The sequence below is a fragment of the Oncorhynchus gorbuscha genome, unplaced genomic scaffold, assembly GCF_021184085.1.
Source record: "Oncorhynchus gorbuscha isolate QuinsamMale2020 ecotype Even-year unplaced genomic scaffold, OgorEven_v1.0 Un_scaffold_480, whole genome shotgun sequence".
NCBI lineage: Eukaryota > Metazoa > Chordata > Actinopteri > Salmoniformes > Salmonidae > Oncorhynchus > Oncorhynchus gorbuscha.
In genome coordinates, this window is record NW_025745312.1 from 384,071 (window position 1) to 401,192 (window position 17,122).

Below are 17,122 nucleotides of genomic sequence, written 5' to 3' on the forward strand. Positions count from 1 at the left end.
CAGGCCGACCTGTGTGCTGCTCCTCTGTCTCTGAAGACTGTTCGCTAGCTAGTCTCCCAGTCCGGCGTAGGCGTTATCAGAGGCACGTCAGAAAGCAGACTGGACTTACATAATAAACGCGTGACCTTGTCTGTGTGTCTACGGGGTGTCGTATTGATCCCAGACGTACAAGTCTGTGAGGCAGACGGGACGCTTCACTTTAATCTCTTGTCTCATTATCTCTGTCTCTTCTCGTTATCTCTGTCTCTTCTCGTTATCTCTGTCTCTTCTCGTTATCTCTGTCTCTTCTCGTTATCTCTGTCTCTTCTCGTTATCTCTGTCTCTTCTCGTTATCTCTGTCTCTTCTCGTTATCTCTGTCTCTTCTCGTTATCTCTGTCTCTTCTCGTTATCTCTGTCTCTTCTCGTTATCTCTGTCTCTTCTCGTTATCTCTGTCTCTTCTCGTTATCTCTGTCTCTTCTCGTTATCTCTGTCTCTTCTCGTTATCTCTGTCTCTTCTCGTTATCTCTGTCTCTTCTCGTTATCTCTGTCTCTTCTCGTTATCTCTGTCTCTTCTCGTTATCTCTGTCTCTTCTCTTATCTCTGTCTCTTCTCGTTATCTCTGTCTCTTCTCGTTATCTCTGTCTCTTCTCGTTATCTCTGTCTCTTCTCGTTATCTCTGTCTCTTCTCGTTATCTCTGTCTCTTCTCGTTATCTCTGTCTCTTCTCGTTATCTCTGTCTCGTCTCGTTATCTCTGTCTCTTGTCTCGTTATCTCTGTCTCTTCTCGTTATCTCTGTCTCTTCTCGTTATCTCTGTCTCTTCTCAATATCTCTGTCTCTTGTGTCAGTCCAAAGATTGATCACAGCCTTGAATCCTGTCTGTGAGGCTCTGACTGTTCCATTCTGCTAGAATCGATAGTGTGAAGACTAGCCCTGTTTACTATGCTAATTAGAGGTCGGACGATTATGATTTTTCGATACCGATTATTGTAGGACCAAAAAAGCCAATACCGATTTCATCGGACAATTTTTCTTTATTTGTAATAATGACAATTACAACAATACTGAATGAAAACTTATTTTAACTTAATATAATACATCAATAAAATCAATTTAGCCTCAAATAAATAATGAAACATGTTCAATTTGGTTTAAATAATGCAAAAACAAAGTGTTGGAGAAGAAAGTAAAAGTGCAATATGTGCCATGTAAGAAAGCTAACGTTTCAGTTCCTTGCTCAGAACATGAGAACATATGAAAGCTGGTGGTTCCTTTTAACATGAGTCTTCAATATTCCCAGGTAAGAAGATTTAGGTTGTAGTTATTATAGGAATTATAGGACTATTTCCCTCTATAACATTTGTATTTCATTTACCTTTGACTATTGGATGTTCTTATAAGCACTTTAGTATTGCCAGTGTAACAGTATAGCTTCCGTCCCTCTCCTCGCTCCTCCCTGGGCTCGAACCAGCAACCCATGCAGAGCAAGGGGAACAACTACTAGAAGGCTCAGAGCGAGTGCCGTTTGAAACGCTATTGGCGCGCGCTAACTAGCTAGCCATTTCACTTCGTTTACACCAGCCTCATCTCGGGAGTTAATAGGCTTGAAGTCATAAACAGCGCAATGCTTGATGCACAATGAAGAGCTGCTGGCAAAATGCAAGAAAGTGCTGTTTGAATGTTTACAGACCTGCTTCTGCCTATCACCGCTCAGTCAGATACTTAGATACTTGTATGCTTGTATGCTCAGTCAGATTATACGCAACGCAGGACACGCTAGATAATATCTAGTAATATCATCAACCATGTGTAGTTAACTAGTGATTATGATTGATTGTTTTTTATAAGATAAGTTTAATGCTAGCTAGCAGCTTACCTTGGCTTACTGCATTTGCATAACAGGCAGTCTCCCTGTGGAGTGCAACGAGAGAGAGGCAGGTCGTTATTGCGTTGGACTAGTTAACTGTAAGGTTGCAAGATTGGATCCCCCGAGCGGACAAGGTGAAAATCTGTCGTTGTGCCCCTGAACGAGGCAGTTAACCCACCGTTCCTCAGTTAAGAATGTGTTCTTAACTGACTTGTTAAATAAAGGTATAAACAAAACAATTGGCACCCAAAAATACATATTTCCAATTGTTATGAAAACTTGAAATCGTCCCTAATTTATCGGCCATTCCGATTAGTCGGTCGACCTCTACTTCACATAGCACAGTTAGGACTGGGAACTTTACATAGCAGAGGAGGAGCACAGTTAGGACTGGGAACTTTACATAGTATAGGAGGAGCACAGTTAGGACTGGGACCTTTACATGGCGTAGTTAGGACTGGGACCTTTAAATCAAATCAAATCAAATTTTATTTGTCACATACACATGGTTAGCAGATGTTAATGCGAGTGTAGCGAAATGCTTGTGCTTCTAGTTCCGACAATGCAGTGATAACCAACAAGTAATCTAACTAACAATTCCAAAAAAAACTGTCTTATACACAGTGTAAGGGGATAAGGAACATGTACATAAGGATATATGAATGAGTGATGGTACAGAGCAGCATACAGTAGATGGTATCGAGTACAGTATATACATATGAGATGAGTGTGTAGACAAAGTAAACAAAGTGGCATAGTTAAAGTGGCTAGTGATACATGTGTTACATAAGGATGCAGTCGATGTTGTAGAGTACAGTATATACATATGCATATGAGATGAATAATGTAGGGTAAGTAACATTATATAAGGTAGCATTGTTTAAAGTGGCTAGTGATATATTTACATCATTTCCATCAATTCCCATTATTAAAATGGCTGGAGTTGGGTCAGTGTCAATGACAGTGTGTTGGCAGCAGCCACTCAATGTTAGTGGTGGCTATTTAACAGTCTGATGGCCTTGAGATAGAAGCTGTTTTTCAGTCTCTCTCGGTCCCAGCTTTGATGCACCTGTACTGACCTCGCCTTCTGGATGATAGCGGGGTGAACAGGCAGTGGTTCGGGTGGTTGATGTCCTTGATGATCTTTATGGCCTTCCTGTAACAACGGGTGGTGTAGGTGTCCTGGAGGGCAGGTAGTTTGCCCCGGTGATGCGTTGTGCAGTCCTCACTACCCTCTGGAGAGCCTTACGGTTGAGGGCGGAGCAGTTGCCGTACCAGGCGGTGATACAGCCCGCCAGGATGCTCTCGATTGTGCATCTGTAGAAGTTTGTGAGTGCTTTTGGTGACAAGCCTAATTTTTCAGCCTCCTGAGGTTGAATAGGCGCTGCTGCGCCTTCTTCACGACGCTGTCAGTGTGAGTGGACCAATTCAGTTTGTCTGTGATGTGTATGCCGAGGAACTTAAAACTAGCTACCCTCTCCACTACTGTTCCATCGATGTGGATAGGGGGTGTTCCCTCTGCTGTTTCCTGAAGTCCACAATCATCTCCTTAGTTTTGTTGACGTTGAGTGTGAGGTTATTTTCCTGACACCACACTCCAAGGGCCCTCACCTCCTCCCTGTAGGCCGTCTCGTCGTTGTTGGTAATCAAGCCTACCACTGTTGTGTCGTCCGCAAACTTGATGATTGAGTTGGAGGCGTGCGTGGCCACGCAGTCGTGGGTGAACAGGGAGTACAGGAGAGGGCTCAGAACGCACCCTTGTGGGGCCCCCGTGTTGAGGATCAGCGGGGAGGAGATGTTGTTGCCTACCCTCACCACCTGGGGGCGGCCCGTCAGGAAGTCCAGTACCCAGCTGCACAGGGCGGGGTCGAGACCCAGGGTCTCGAGCTTGATGACGAGCTTGGAGGGTACTATGGTGTTGAATGCCGAGCTGTAGTCGATGAACAGCATTCTCACATAGGTATTCCTCTTGTCCAGGTGGGTTAGGGCAGTGTGCAGTGTGGTTGAGATTGCATCGTCTGTGGACCTATTTGGGCGGTAAGCAAATTGGAGTGGGTCTAGGGTGTCAGGTAGGGTGGAGGTGATATGGTCCTTGACTAGTCTCTCAAAGCACTTCATGATGACGGAAGTGAGTGCTACGGGGCGGTAGTCGTTTAGCTCAGTTACCTTAGCTTTCTTGGGAACAGGAACAATGGTGGCCCTCTTGAAGCATGTGGGAACAGCAGACTGGTATAGGGATTGATTGAATATGTCCGTAAACACACCGGCCAGCTGGTCTGCGCATGCTCGGAGGGCGCGGCTGGGGATGCCGTCTGGGCCTGCAGCCTTGCGAGGGTTAACACGTTTAAATGTCTTACTCACCTCGGCTGCAGTGAAGGAGAGACTGCATGTTTCCGTTGCAGGCCGTGTCAGTGGCACTGTATTGTCCTCAAAGCGGGCAAAAAGTTATTTAGTCTGCCTGGGAGCAAGACATCCTGGTCCGTGACTGGGCTGGATTTCATCTTGTAGTCCGTGATTGACTGTAGACCCTGCCACATGCCTCTTGTGTCTGAGCCATTGAATTGAGATTCCACTTTGTCTCTGTACTGACGCTTAGCTTGTTTGATAGCCTTACGGAGGGAATAGCTGCACTGTTTGTATTCAGTCATGTTGCCAGACACCTTGCCCTGATTAAAAGCAGTGGTTCGCGCTTTCAGTTTCACGCGAATGCTGCCATCAATCCACGGTTTCTGGTTAGGGAATGTTTTTATCGTTGCTATGGGAACGACATCTTCGACGCACGTTCTAATGAACTCGCACACCGAATCAGCGTATTCGTCAATATTCCCATCTGACGCAATACGAAACATGTCCCAGTCCACGTGATGGAAGCAGTCTTGGAGTGTAGAGTCAGCTTGTTCTGACCAGCGTTGGACAGACCTCAGCGTGGGAGCCTCTTGTTTTAATTTCTGTCTGTAGGCAGGGATCAGCAAAATGGAGTCGTGGTGTAGTTAGGACTGGGAACTTTACATGGTACAGTTGGGACCGGGACCTTTACACGGCACAGTTGGGACCGGGACCTTTATATAGTATAGGAGGAGCACAGTTAGGACTGGGAACTTTACATGGCGTAGTTAGGACTGGGAACTTTACATGGTACAGTTGGGACCGGGACCTTTACACGGCACAGTTGGGACCGGGACCTTTACATAGTATAGGAGGAGCACAGTTAGGACTGGGAACTTTACATGGCACAGTTGGGACTGGGACCTTTACATAGTATAGGAGGAGCACAGTTAGGACTGGGGACTTTCCATGGCACAGTTAGGACTGGGGATTTACATAGCACAGTTAGGACTGGGACCTTTACATAGCAGAGGAGGAGCACAGTTGGGACCGGGACCTTTACACGGCACAGTTGGGACCGGGACCTTTACACGGCACAGTTGGGACCGGGACCTTTACACGGCACAGTTGGGACCGGGACCTTTACACGGCACAGTTGGGACCGGGACCTTTACACGGCACAGTTGGGACCGGGACCTTTACACGGCACAGTTGGGACCGGGACCTTTACACGGCACAGTTGGGACCGGGACCTTTACACGGCACAGTTGGGACCGGGACCTTTACACGGCACAGTTGGGACCGGGACCTTTACACGGCACAGTTGGGACCACTGTTAGGACTGGGCCCTTTACATGGTACAGTTAGGACTGGGAACTTTGTGTTTCTAAGATCAGAGATTCTGAACACAGTAGCTTGTTAGAGAAGAAAACATAGAGAAGTCAGGACTGGAACTTAGCACAGCTTTAAGGGTCTAACTCCTCGTCATTCTCAGTGCCTGAGACCCTCCTCCAGGGTCCGTGGTTCCACTTTTTGATTGCCTAACTCAGCCAGGTGTATCAGTCAGTAAGTGAGTTGGAGAATTAGCTGCAGATTGACAGGGTTTAAAAAAAAACACTTCTACCCATCTCATCAGAGACCATGGAGCAGCTCAGACTCTCTGCAGGTACAAACCTCCATCCATTACTGTTCTGGCAGCAAACACTGAGCCTGCTTCCCAAATGGCCTGGAGTGCACTATATAGGGACTATGGTGTCATTTTAGGACTCACACCGGAGACATTACTGTGTGAAAAGGTTGTGGACCAGGTAGTGTCTGTCTGCTGTCTCTACCCTCTGTGCTTTAGGGAACATTGCAGAACATACAGTAACTAAAGGAAGTGGATGACTCAGAACATACAGTAACTAAAGGAAGTGGATGACTCAGGCTTTACATTGCAGAACATCAGTAACTAAAGGAAGTGGATGACTCAGGCTTTACATTGCAGAACATCAGTAACTAAAGGAAGTGGATGACTCAGGCTTTACATTGCAGAACATTCAGTAACTAAAGGAAGTGGATGACTCAGGCTTTACATTGCAGAACACACAGTAACTAAAGGAAGTGGATGACTCAGGCTTTACATTGCAGAACACACAGTAACTAAAGGAAGTGGATGACTCAGGCTTTACATTGCAGAACATTCAGTAACTAAAGGAAGTGGATGACTCAGGCTTTACATTGCAGAACACACAGTAACTAAAGGACGTGGATGACTCAGGCTTTACATTGCAGAACATACAGTAACTAAAGGAAGTGGATGACTCAGGCTTTACATTGCAGAACACACAGGAACTAAAGGAAGTGGGTGACTCAGGCTTTACATTGCAGAACACACAGTAACTAAAGGACGTGTATTTATTGAACACAGTGTCTGCTTCCCAAATGGAACTCTCCTCCCCTATTACTGTGTGCACTACACTTGATCAGAACCCTATAGGGCCCTAGTCAGAAGTAGTGTGCACTATAGGGAATAGGGAATAGGGTGCCTATTGGTAACTTCTATAACTTTGAGTTGGGATGTCTGTCCAGCAAATACTGTAGTTTAGGTCTGCGAATTTATAAAATTTTCGCAATGTGCTCGTTAGCATTTGGTTAGCATTCTCTTATAGGATTTTCAACATGTTAGCATTTAGTTAGCATTCTCTATGGGATATTAACATGTTAGCATTTAGTTAGCATTCTCTTATAGGATTTTTAACATGTTAGCATTTAGTCAGCATTCTCTATGGGATATTAACATGTTAGCATTTAGTTAGCATTCTCTATGGGATATTAACATGTTAGCATTTAGTTAGCATTCTCTATGGGATTTTAACATGTTACCATTTAGTTAGCATTCTCTATGGGATTGTAACGTGTTAGCATTGCTAACCTTCTTATTCCAGAGGCTCTGGGCTTCTAAAATGGCGCCCCTTGTGTTCAGTGCTGGTATTACTGAATACGTCACTGAGTATGTCACCTGTCTCTACTCCCTCTGGCACCTGTCTCTCCTCCCTCTGGCACCTGTCTCCTCCTCCCTCTGGCACCTGTCTCCTCCTCCCTCTGGCACCTGTCTCCTCCTCCCTCTGGCACCTGTCTCCTCCTCCCTCTGGCACCTGTCTCCTCCTCCCTCTGGCACCTGTCTCCTCCTCCCTCTGGCACCTGTCTCCTCCTCCCTCTGGCACCTGTCTCCTCCTCCCTCTGGCACCTGTCTCCTACTCCCTCTGGCACCTGTCTCCTACTCCCTCTGGCACCTGTCTCTGTGTCAGTGCAGTAATGGACTGATAGAGTTGAAGACTATTTTCTCTTTCAGTTGATCAGATCTTTTCTCTGGCCAGTCAGACCCCTGCGGTGGTGCTTTTGACAAGTGGAAAATGACCTCCCATTGTTGAAACCCAGTCACAGTGAGGTATCTGGTAGGGGATTCTCTGCCTCTCTCTCTCTGTGCCCCCCCCCCCCTCTTCGGTCAAACCAGGTGTAAAACTATAATTATCACAGTTTCTGTTCTGTGTCTGAGCTTCTTTCCCACCAATAAGGTGTAATGATTTTGTGTTGATAATTAGATTGTGTCAGTGTGCATGCTGTGACTGACACAGCTGTAGCTGTCCACATTTTGTTATTCTACTGTGATAGGGCTATCTTATTCAATTATAGTGACAAGTTACCGGACTCACTGCGGACACTGGAGAAAGGCTGTTGGCTTCGCTAGGCCTCAGCTGAGTTTTGGTGTGTTAGGTTTGTGTGTTTCTGTGGGGTAGAGCAGAGCGTTGTGTTAGTTATCGAGGGGTATTAGATGTTGTGTGTTTCTGTGGGGTAGAGCAGAGCGTTGTTAGTTATCGAGGGGTATTAGATGTTGTGTGTTTCTGTGGAGCAGAGTGTTGTGTTAGTTATCGAGGGGTATTAGATGTTGTGTGTTTCTGTGGAGCAGAGTGTTGTGTTAGTTATCGAGGGGTATTAGATGTTGTGTGTTTCTGTGGAGCAGAGTGTTGTGTTAGTTATCGAGGGGTATTAGATGTTGTGTGTTTCTGTAGAGCAGAGCGTTGTTAGTTATCGAGGGGTATTAGATGTTGTGTGTTTCTGTGGAGCAGAGTGTTGTGTTAGTTATCGAGGGGTATTAGATGTTGTGTGTTTCTGTAGAGCAGAGTGTTGTGTTAGTTATCGAGGGGTATTAGATGTTGTGTGTTTCTGTAGAGCAGAGCGTTGTGTTAGTTATCGAGGGGTATTAGATGTTGTGTGTTTCTGTAGAGCAGAGCGTTGTGTTAGTTATCGAGGGGTATTAGATGTTGTGTGTTTCTGTAGAGCAGAGCGTTGTGTTAGTTATCGAGGGGTATTAGATGTTGTGTGTTTCTGTGGGGTAGAGCAGAGCGTTGTGTTAGTTATCGAGGGGTATTAGATGTTGTGTGTTTCTGTGGGGTAGAGCAGAGCGTTGTGTTAGTTATCGAGGGGTATTAGATGATGTGTGTTTCTGTGGGGTAGAGCAGAGCGTTGTGTTAGTTATCGAGGGGTATTAGATGTTGTGTGTTTCTGTAGAGCAGAGTGTTGTGTTAGTTATCGAGGGGTATTAGATGTTGTGTGTTTCTGTAGAGCAGAGCGTTGTTAGTTATCGAGGGGTATTAGATGTTGTGTGTTTCTGTGGAGCAGAGTGTTGTGTTAGTTATCGAGGGGTATTAGATGTTGTGTGTTTCTGTAGAGCAGAGCGTTGTTAGTTATCGAGGGGTATTAGATGTTGTGTGTTTCTGTAGAGCAGAGCGTTGTGTTAGTTATCGAGGGGTATTAGATGTTGTGTGTTTCTGTAGAGCAGAGCGTTGTGTTAGTTATCGAGGGGTATTAGATGTTGTGTGTTTCTGTAGAGCAGAGCGTTGTGTTAGTTATCGAGGGGTATTAGATGTTGTGTGTTTCTGTGGGGTAGAGCAGAGCGTTGTGTTAGTTATCGAGGGGTATTAGATGTTGTGTGTTTCTGTAGAGCAGAGCGTTGTGTTAGTTATCGAGGGATATTAGATGTTGTGTGTTTCTGTAGAGCAGAGCGTTGTTAGTTATCGAGGGGTATTAGATGTTGTGTGTTTCTGTGGAGCAGAACGTTGTGTTAGTTATTGAGGGGTATTAGATGTTGTGTGTTTCTGTAGAGCAGAGCGTTGTGTTAGTTATCGAGGGGTATTAGATGTTGTGTGTTTCTGTGGGGCAGAGCAGAGCGTTGTTAGTTATCGAGGGGTATTAGATGTTGTGTGTTTCTGTAGAGCAGAGCAGAGCGTTGTGTTAGTTATCGAGGGGTATTAGATGTTGTGTGTTTCTGTAGAGCAGAGCGTTGTTAGTTATCGAGGGGTATTAGATGTTGTGTGTTTCTGTAGAGCAGAGCAGAGCGTTGTGTTAGTTGTCGAGGGGTATTAGATGTTGTGTGTTTCTGTAGAGCAGAGCGTTGTGTTAGTTATCGAGGGGTATTAGATGTTGTGTGTTTCTGTAGAGCAGAGCGTTGTGTTAGTTGTCGAGGGGTATTAGATGTTGTGTGTTTCTGTAGAGCAGAGCGTTGTGTTAGTTGTCGAGGGGTATTAGATGTTGTGTGTTTCTGTAGAGCAGAGCGTTGTGTTAGTTATCGAGGGGTATTAGATGTTGTGTGTTTCTGTAGAGCAGAGCGTTGTGTTAGTTATCGAGGGGTATTAGATGTTGTGTGTTTCTGTGGGGTAGAGCAGAGCGTTGTGTTAGTTATCGAGGGGTATTAGATGTTGTGTGTTTCTGTAGAGCAGAGCGTTGTGTTAGTTATCGAGGGGTATTAGATGTTGTGTGTTTCTGTAGAGCAGAGCGTTGTGTTAGTTATCGAGGGGTATTAGATGTTGTGTGTTTCTGTGGGGTAGAGCAGAGCGTTGTGTTAGTTGTCGAGGGGTATTAGATGTTGTGTGTTTCTGCAGAGCAGAGCGTTGTGTTAGTTATCGAGAGGTATTAGATGTTGTGTGTTTCTGTAGAGCAGAGCAGAGCGTTGTGTTAGTTGTCGAGGGGTATTAGATGTTGTGTGTTTCTGCAGAGCAGAGCGTTGTGTTAGTTATCGAGGGGTATTAGATGTTGTGTGTTTCTGCAGAGCGTTGTGTTAGTTATCGAGAGGTATTAGATGTTGTGTGTTTCTGTAGAGCAGAGCAGAGCGTTGTGTTAGTTGTCGAGGGATATTAGATGTTGTGTGTTTCTGCAGAGCAGAGCGCTGTGTTAGTTATCGAGGGGTATTAGAAGTTGTGTGTTTCTGCAGAGCGTTGTGTTAGTTATCGAGGGGTATTAGATGTTGTGTGTTTCTGTGAGTTAGAGCTGGGGTTATTTTAAGGGAGTTTGATCCGTGTGTGATCGTGCGAAAGCGTTGTGCTGTGATGGTTATAGCTGGGGTTATTCACGCTGTTCCACACTGGCCCTGTGCTACAGCAGAAAGTGATGGTTATAGCTGGGGTTATTCATGCTGTTCCACACTAGCCCTGTGCTACAGCAGAAAGTGATGGTTATAGCTGGGGTTATTCATGCTGTTCCACACTAGCCCTGTGCTACAGCAGAAAGTGATGGTTATAGCTGGGGTTATTCATGCTGTTCCACACTAGCCCTGTGCTACAGCAGAAAGTGATGGTTATAGCTGGGGTTATTCATGCTGTTCCACACTAGCCCTGTGCTACAGCAGAAAGTGATGGTTATAGCTGGGGTTATTCATGCTGTTCCACACTAGCCCTGTGCTACAGCAGAAAGTGATGGTTATAGCTGGGGTTATTCATGCTGTTCCACACTGGCCCTGTGCTACAGCAGAAGTTAATTCTGTTACATATACCCGCCCGGTGGGGTGGAGGGATACCTGTGGTGACAAGGCCCCTTTTTAAACGATGCTGTCATTCACCTTGGTAAAGTAGTCCCATCGACCGGGGGGCCCTGCATGGTATCCTTCCCCCAGCAGGAGAGGAGAGGTAGAGTCCTCCCAAACCTTATTGCAAGTTGTGTGTGTGTGTGTGTGTGTGTTAGGTAGAACATATGTGGTCTTGGTTGTTGATGACTGTGTTTGCAGCAGATATGATGTGTGTCAGTGTGTTCTGTGAGCTCGGCTGCCGCTATGTTTTTAGTATGACATCCACACAACCATCCTGGCACACAACCATCCTGGCACACAACCATCCTGGCACACAACCATCCTGCCACACAACCATCCTGCCACACCACCATCCTGCCACACCACCATCCTGCCACACCACCATCCTGGCACACAACCATCCTGGCACACAACCATCCTGGCACACAACCATCCTGGCACACAACCATCCTGGCACACGACCATCCTGCCACACGACCATCCTGCCACACGACCATCCTGCCACACGACCATCCTGCCACACGACCATCCTGCCACACGACCATCCTGCCACACGACCATCCTGCCACACGACCATCCTGCCACACGACCATCCTGACACACAACCATCCTGCCACACAGGAGCCACGCGTCTTATTTCCTTTCTGTCCTTTTTAATAGCCTCTTCTCTTCTTCTCTCCCCTCAGCAATCTACAATTACGATGTGCGTGGAGACGAGGAGCTGTCTCTACAGATTGGAGACACAGTCCACATACTAGAGACATATGAAGGTATACTGTACGTTTATAAGGGCACACTAAGTGACGACAATCCCTATCAGGTTACCGAGGATAATTGCAGGTGATTCTGTCGTTCTCAGTGACGCAGGAGTTTTGGTAGATTTCTCCATTAAACTCGTAGCTGATCTGTGGTCCCTGTCAGAATGTTTCAGACGTGACCCCTCCGTGGTTGTGTTTTTGGAGATGACAGTTCTGCGTGATGCTAATGCCAGGTGTTGTTTCCTTGTTGCTGTGTAATATGTCCCGTTGTCTTCACCTCCAGGCTGGTTCAGAGGTCACAGGCTGAGGAGGAAGTCCAACAAAGTGAGTTGATATATATTGTATTTTATTTTATATTATATATTTTTTGCAACATTATAAAACGGTTTAGTTTCATCTCAGCGGTCCCCTTCGTCTATTTCAGGAGTGCTGGAGCGTCATTCCAACATCTAAAATCTAAACAAGTTGAGCTCAGTCTTTTCTTAGTCATAATGTGATATACTATGATGTGAATATGGTGTAACGTCGATAACAAGTCAAATATTATTTTTGTCTCAGTGTTTTGTGTGTCTTTTCTTTCCCTTCTACAATTGCATTGGACTCTGGTTGTCATTTAACCTCATGAAATGACCAATCTGAAGTCAAAACAAGTCCAGGCTTCACATGGCCTGTCCTGTATCAATCTGAAGTCTAAACAAGCCCAGGCTTCACATGGTCTGTCCTGTATCAATCTGAAGTCAAAACAAGCCCAGGCTTCACATGGTCTGTCCTGTATCAATCTGAAGTCTAAACAAGCCCAGGCTTCACATGGTCTGTCCTGTATCAATCTGAAGTCTAAACAAGCCCAGGCTTCACATGGTCTGTCCTGTATCAATCTGAAGTCTAAACAAGCCCAGGCTTCACATGGCCTGTCCTGTATCAATCTGAAGTCTAAACAAGCCCAGGCTTCACATGGCCTGTCCTGTATCAATCTGAAGTCTAAACAAGCCCAGGCTTCACATGGCCTGTCCTGTATCAATCTGAAGTCTAAACAAGCCCAGGCTTCACATGGCCTGTCCTGTATCAATCTGAAGTCTAAACAAGCCCAGGCTTCACATGGTCTGTCCTGTATCAATCTGAAGTCTAAACAAGCCCAGGCTTCACATGGCCTGTCCTGTATCAATCTGAAGTCTAAACAAGCCCAGGCTTCACATGGTCTGTCCTGTATCAATCTGAAGTCTAAACAAGCCCAGGCTTCACATGGCCTGTCCTGTATCAATCTGAAGTCTAAACAAGCCCAGGCTTCACATGGTCTGTCCTGTATCAATCTGAAGTCTAAACAAGCCCAGGCTTCACATGGCCTGTCCTGTATCAATCTGAAGTCTAAACAAGCCCAGGCTTCACATGGCCTGTCCTGTATCAATCTGAAGTCTAAACAAGCCCAGGCTTCACATGGTCTGTCCTGTATCAATCTGAAGTCTAAACAAGCCCAGGCTTCACATGGCCTGTCCTGTATCAATCTGAAGTCTAAACAAGCCCAGGCTTCACATGGTCTGTCCTGTATCAATCTGAAGTCTAAACAAGCCCAGGCTTCACATGGCCTGTCCTGTATCAATCTGAAGTCTAAACAAGCCCAGGCTTCACATGGTTTGTCCTGTATCAATCTGAATTCTAAACAAGTCCAGGCTTCACATGGCCTGTCCTGTATCAATCTGAAGTCTAAACAAGCCCAGGCTTCACATGGCCTGTCCTGTATCAATCTGAAGTCTAAACAAGCCCAGGCTTCACATGGCCTGTCCTGTATCAATCTGAAGTCTAAACAAGCCCAGGTTTCACATGGCCTGTCCTGTATCAATCTATTTATTGTGTGTCCTGTCTTTCCCCCCTTCTGTTCCAGGGGATCTTTCCTGCTTGTTACATTCACCTCAAGGAGGCCACCGTTGAAGGCAATGGGTCAGTGCTGATTCTGTTTGTTTTTTCTTTTTTTTAAAGGATATTTTGACACTTTATTGAGACGACATGGGAATCAGATGAGGGAGGCTGGCTGGAGGCAGAAATAGAGTGAAAAGGTGGTTCCGGGGATTGAACCCCGGTCTCCAGTCGGACTCGTTTAGAAAAGGTGGTTCTGGGGATTGAACCCTGGTCTCCAGTCGGACTGGTATAGAAAAGGTGGTTCCAGATCTGATCTGGGACCAGGCTTAAGAGATCTGATCTGGGATCAGGGATAGTGAGATCTGATCTGGGATCAGGGATAGTGAGATCTGATCTGGGATCAGGGATAGTGAGATCTGATCTGGGACCAGGGATAGTGAGATCAGATCTGGGACCAGGGATAGTGAGATCAGATCTGGGACCAGGGATAGTGAGATCAGATCTGGGATCAGGGATAGTGAGATCTGATCTGGGACCAGGGATATTGAGATCTGATCTGGGACCAGGGATAGTGAGATCTGATCTGGGACCAGGGATAGTGAGATCTGATCTGGGACCAGGGATAGTGAGATCTGATCTGGGACCAGGGCTAGTGAGATCTGATCTGGGACCAGGGCTAGTGAGATCTGATCTGGGACCAGGGCTAGTGAGATCTGATCTGGGATCAGGGCTAGTGAGATCTGATCTGGGATCAGGGCTAGTGAGATCTGATCTGGGATCAGGGCTAGTGAGATCTGATCTGGGATCAGGGCTAGTGAGATCTGATCTGGGATCAGGGCTAGTGAGATCTGATCTGGGATCAGGGCTAGTGAGATCTGATCTGGGATCAGGGCTAGTGAGATCTGATCTGGGATCAGGGCTAGTGAGATCTGATCTGGGACGAGGATACTGTAAACTGGAATATGAGTAACTGCTAGGTTGTGGAGTATTTGGTTGTGGTCTGACGTAGTGATACGTGGCCCTTCCTCATTGGATGCACGGCTTCTTGGACGGCATCACTGCACCAATCAGCATTCAGATCACGTCCCATTTTTAGTATTTCATTTTCAGAAGAACAACTAACATTAGAAAAGCCTTTTAAGCTGTGAAATAATCAACTGAAGGAAGTAGTTTCAAAAGTAGTTTTGACGAGGATATTTCTGACAGAAATAAACGTCACATTTTGTTTTAAAAGGCCGTAGTAGTCAGTACACAGCGGGGGACTAATTAGAATTCCAATTAAAACCAGTCAGAATCCAGTTTTGATGCCAGTAAACTCCAGGATCAACAGATGTTTTAGACTGAGCTCTCTGTAATGTGAAATATTGATTTTTAAAAAATGATTCGCACAGCGAAGGGAGAACTCTGACTCTGCTCATATCGCTTTCAAACAAACAACGTTAAAGATTTAGCAGTATGTCTGCAGAAAATAGATTACGTTGTATAACATATAGGATACCTCTTCTAGAGGGACAGTAGAGGACTCTGTATAACATATAGGATACCTCTTCTAGAGGGACAGTAGAGGACTCTGTATAACATATAGGATACCTCTTCTAGAGGGACAGTAGAGGACTCTGTATAACATATAGGATACCTCTTCTAGAGGGACAGTAGAGGACTCTGTATGACATATAGGATACCTCTTCTAGAGGGACAGTAGAGGACTCTGTATAACATATAGGTTACCTATTCCCTGACTGCTATCATGTGTAACCCATCCCTGACTGCTATCATGTGTAACCCATCCCTGACTGTTGTTATCATGTGTAACCCATCCCTGACTGCTATCATGTGTAACCCATCCCTGACTGCTATCATGTGTAACCCATCCCTGACTGTTGTCATGTGTAACCCATCCCTGACTGTTGTTATCATGTGTAACCCATCCCTGACTGTTGTTATGTGTAACCCATCCCTGACTGTTGTTGTCATGTGTAACCCATCCCTGACTGTTGTTGTCATGTGTAACCCATCCCTGACTGTTGTTATGTGTAACCCATCCCTGACTGTTGTTATCATGTGTAACCCATCCCTGACTGTTGTTATCATGTGTAATCCATCCCTGGCTGTTGTTATCATGTGTAACCCATCCCTGACTGTTGTTGTCATGTGTAACCCATCCCTGACTGTTGTTGTCATGTGTAACCCATCCCTGACTGTTGTTGTCATGTGTAACCCATCCCTGACTGTTGTTATCATGTGTAACCCATCCCTGACTGTTATCATGTGTAACCCATCCCTGACTGTTGTCATGTGTAACCCATCCCTGACTGTTGTTATCATGTGTAACCCATCCCTGACTGTTGTTGTCATGTGTAACCCATCCCTGACTGTTGTCATGTGTAACCCATCCCTGACTGCTGTCATGTGTAACCCATCCCTGACTGCTATCATGTGTAACCCATCCCCGGCTGTTGTTATCATGTGTAACCCATCCCTGGCTGTTGTTATCATTTGTAACCCATCCCTGACTGTTGTTATCATTTGTAACCCATCCCTGACTGTTGTTATCATGTGTAACCCATCCCTGACTGCTATCATGTGTAACCCATCCCTGACTGTTGTCATGTGTAACCCATCCCTGACTGTTGTCATGTGTAATCCATCCCTGACTGTTGTTATCATGTGTAACCCATCCCTGACTGTTGTCATGTGTAATCCATCCCTGGCTGTTGTTATCATGTGTAACCCATCCCTGGCTGTTGTTATCATGTGTAACCCATCCCTGGCTGTTGTTATCATGTGTAACCCATCCCTGACTGTTGTTGTCATGTGTAACCCATCCCTGACTGTTGTTATCATGTGTAACCCATCCCTGACTGTTATGTGTAACCCATCCCTGACTGTTGTTATCATGTGTAACCCATCCCTGGCTGTTGTTGTCATGTGTAACCCATCCCTGGCTGTTGTTATCATGTGTAACCCATCCCTGGCTGTTATCACGTGTAACCCATCCCTGACTGTTGTTATCATGTGTAACCCATCCCTGACTGTTGTTGTCATGTGTAACCCATCCCTGACTGTTGTTATCATGTGTAACCCATCCCTGACTGCTATCATGTGTAACCCATCCCTGACTGTTATCATGTGTAACCCATCCCTGACTGTTGTCATGTGTAATCCATCCCTGGCTGTTGTTATCATGTGTAACCCATCCCTGGCTGTTGTTATCATGTGTAACCCATCCCTGGCTGTTGTTATCATGTGTAACCCATCCCTGACTGTTGTTATCATGTGTAACCCATCCCTGACTGTTGTTATCATGTGTAACCCATCCCTGACTGTTGTTATCATGTGTAACCCATCCCTGGCTGTTGTTGTCATGTGTAACCCATCCCTGGCTGTTGTTATCATGTGTAACCCATCCCTGGCTGTTGTTATCATGTGTAACCCATCCCTGGCTGTTGTTGTCATGTGTAACCCATCCCTGACTGTTGTTATCATGTGTAACCCATCCCT

General features: G+C 45.8%; 1 protein-coding gene across 1 annotated transcript in view; it reads left to right on the forward strand.

Annotated features, from left to right (window-relative positions):
- LOC124018336 (dedicator of cytokinesis protein 1-like) overlaps positions 1-17,122 on the forward strand; it is a 338,789-nt gene that overhangs the window by 23,238 nt on the left and 298,429 nt on the right. Inside the window, 3 exon segments of the mRNA XM_046333610.1 lie at positions 11,699-11,782; positions 12,054-12,094; positions 13,647-13,702. Coding sequence (XP_046189566.1) covers positions 11,699-11,782; positions 12,054-12,094; positions 13,647-13,702 — 181 coding nt within the window.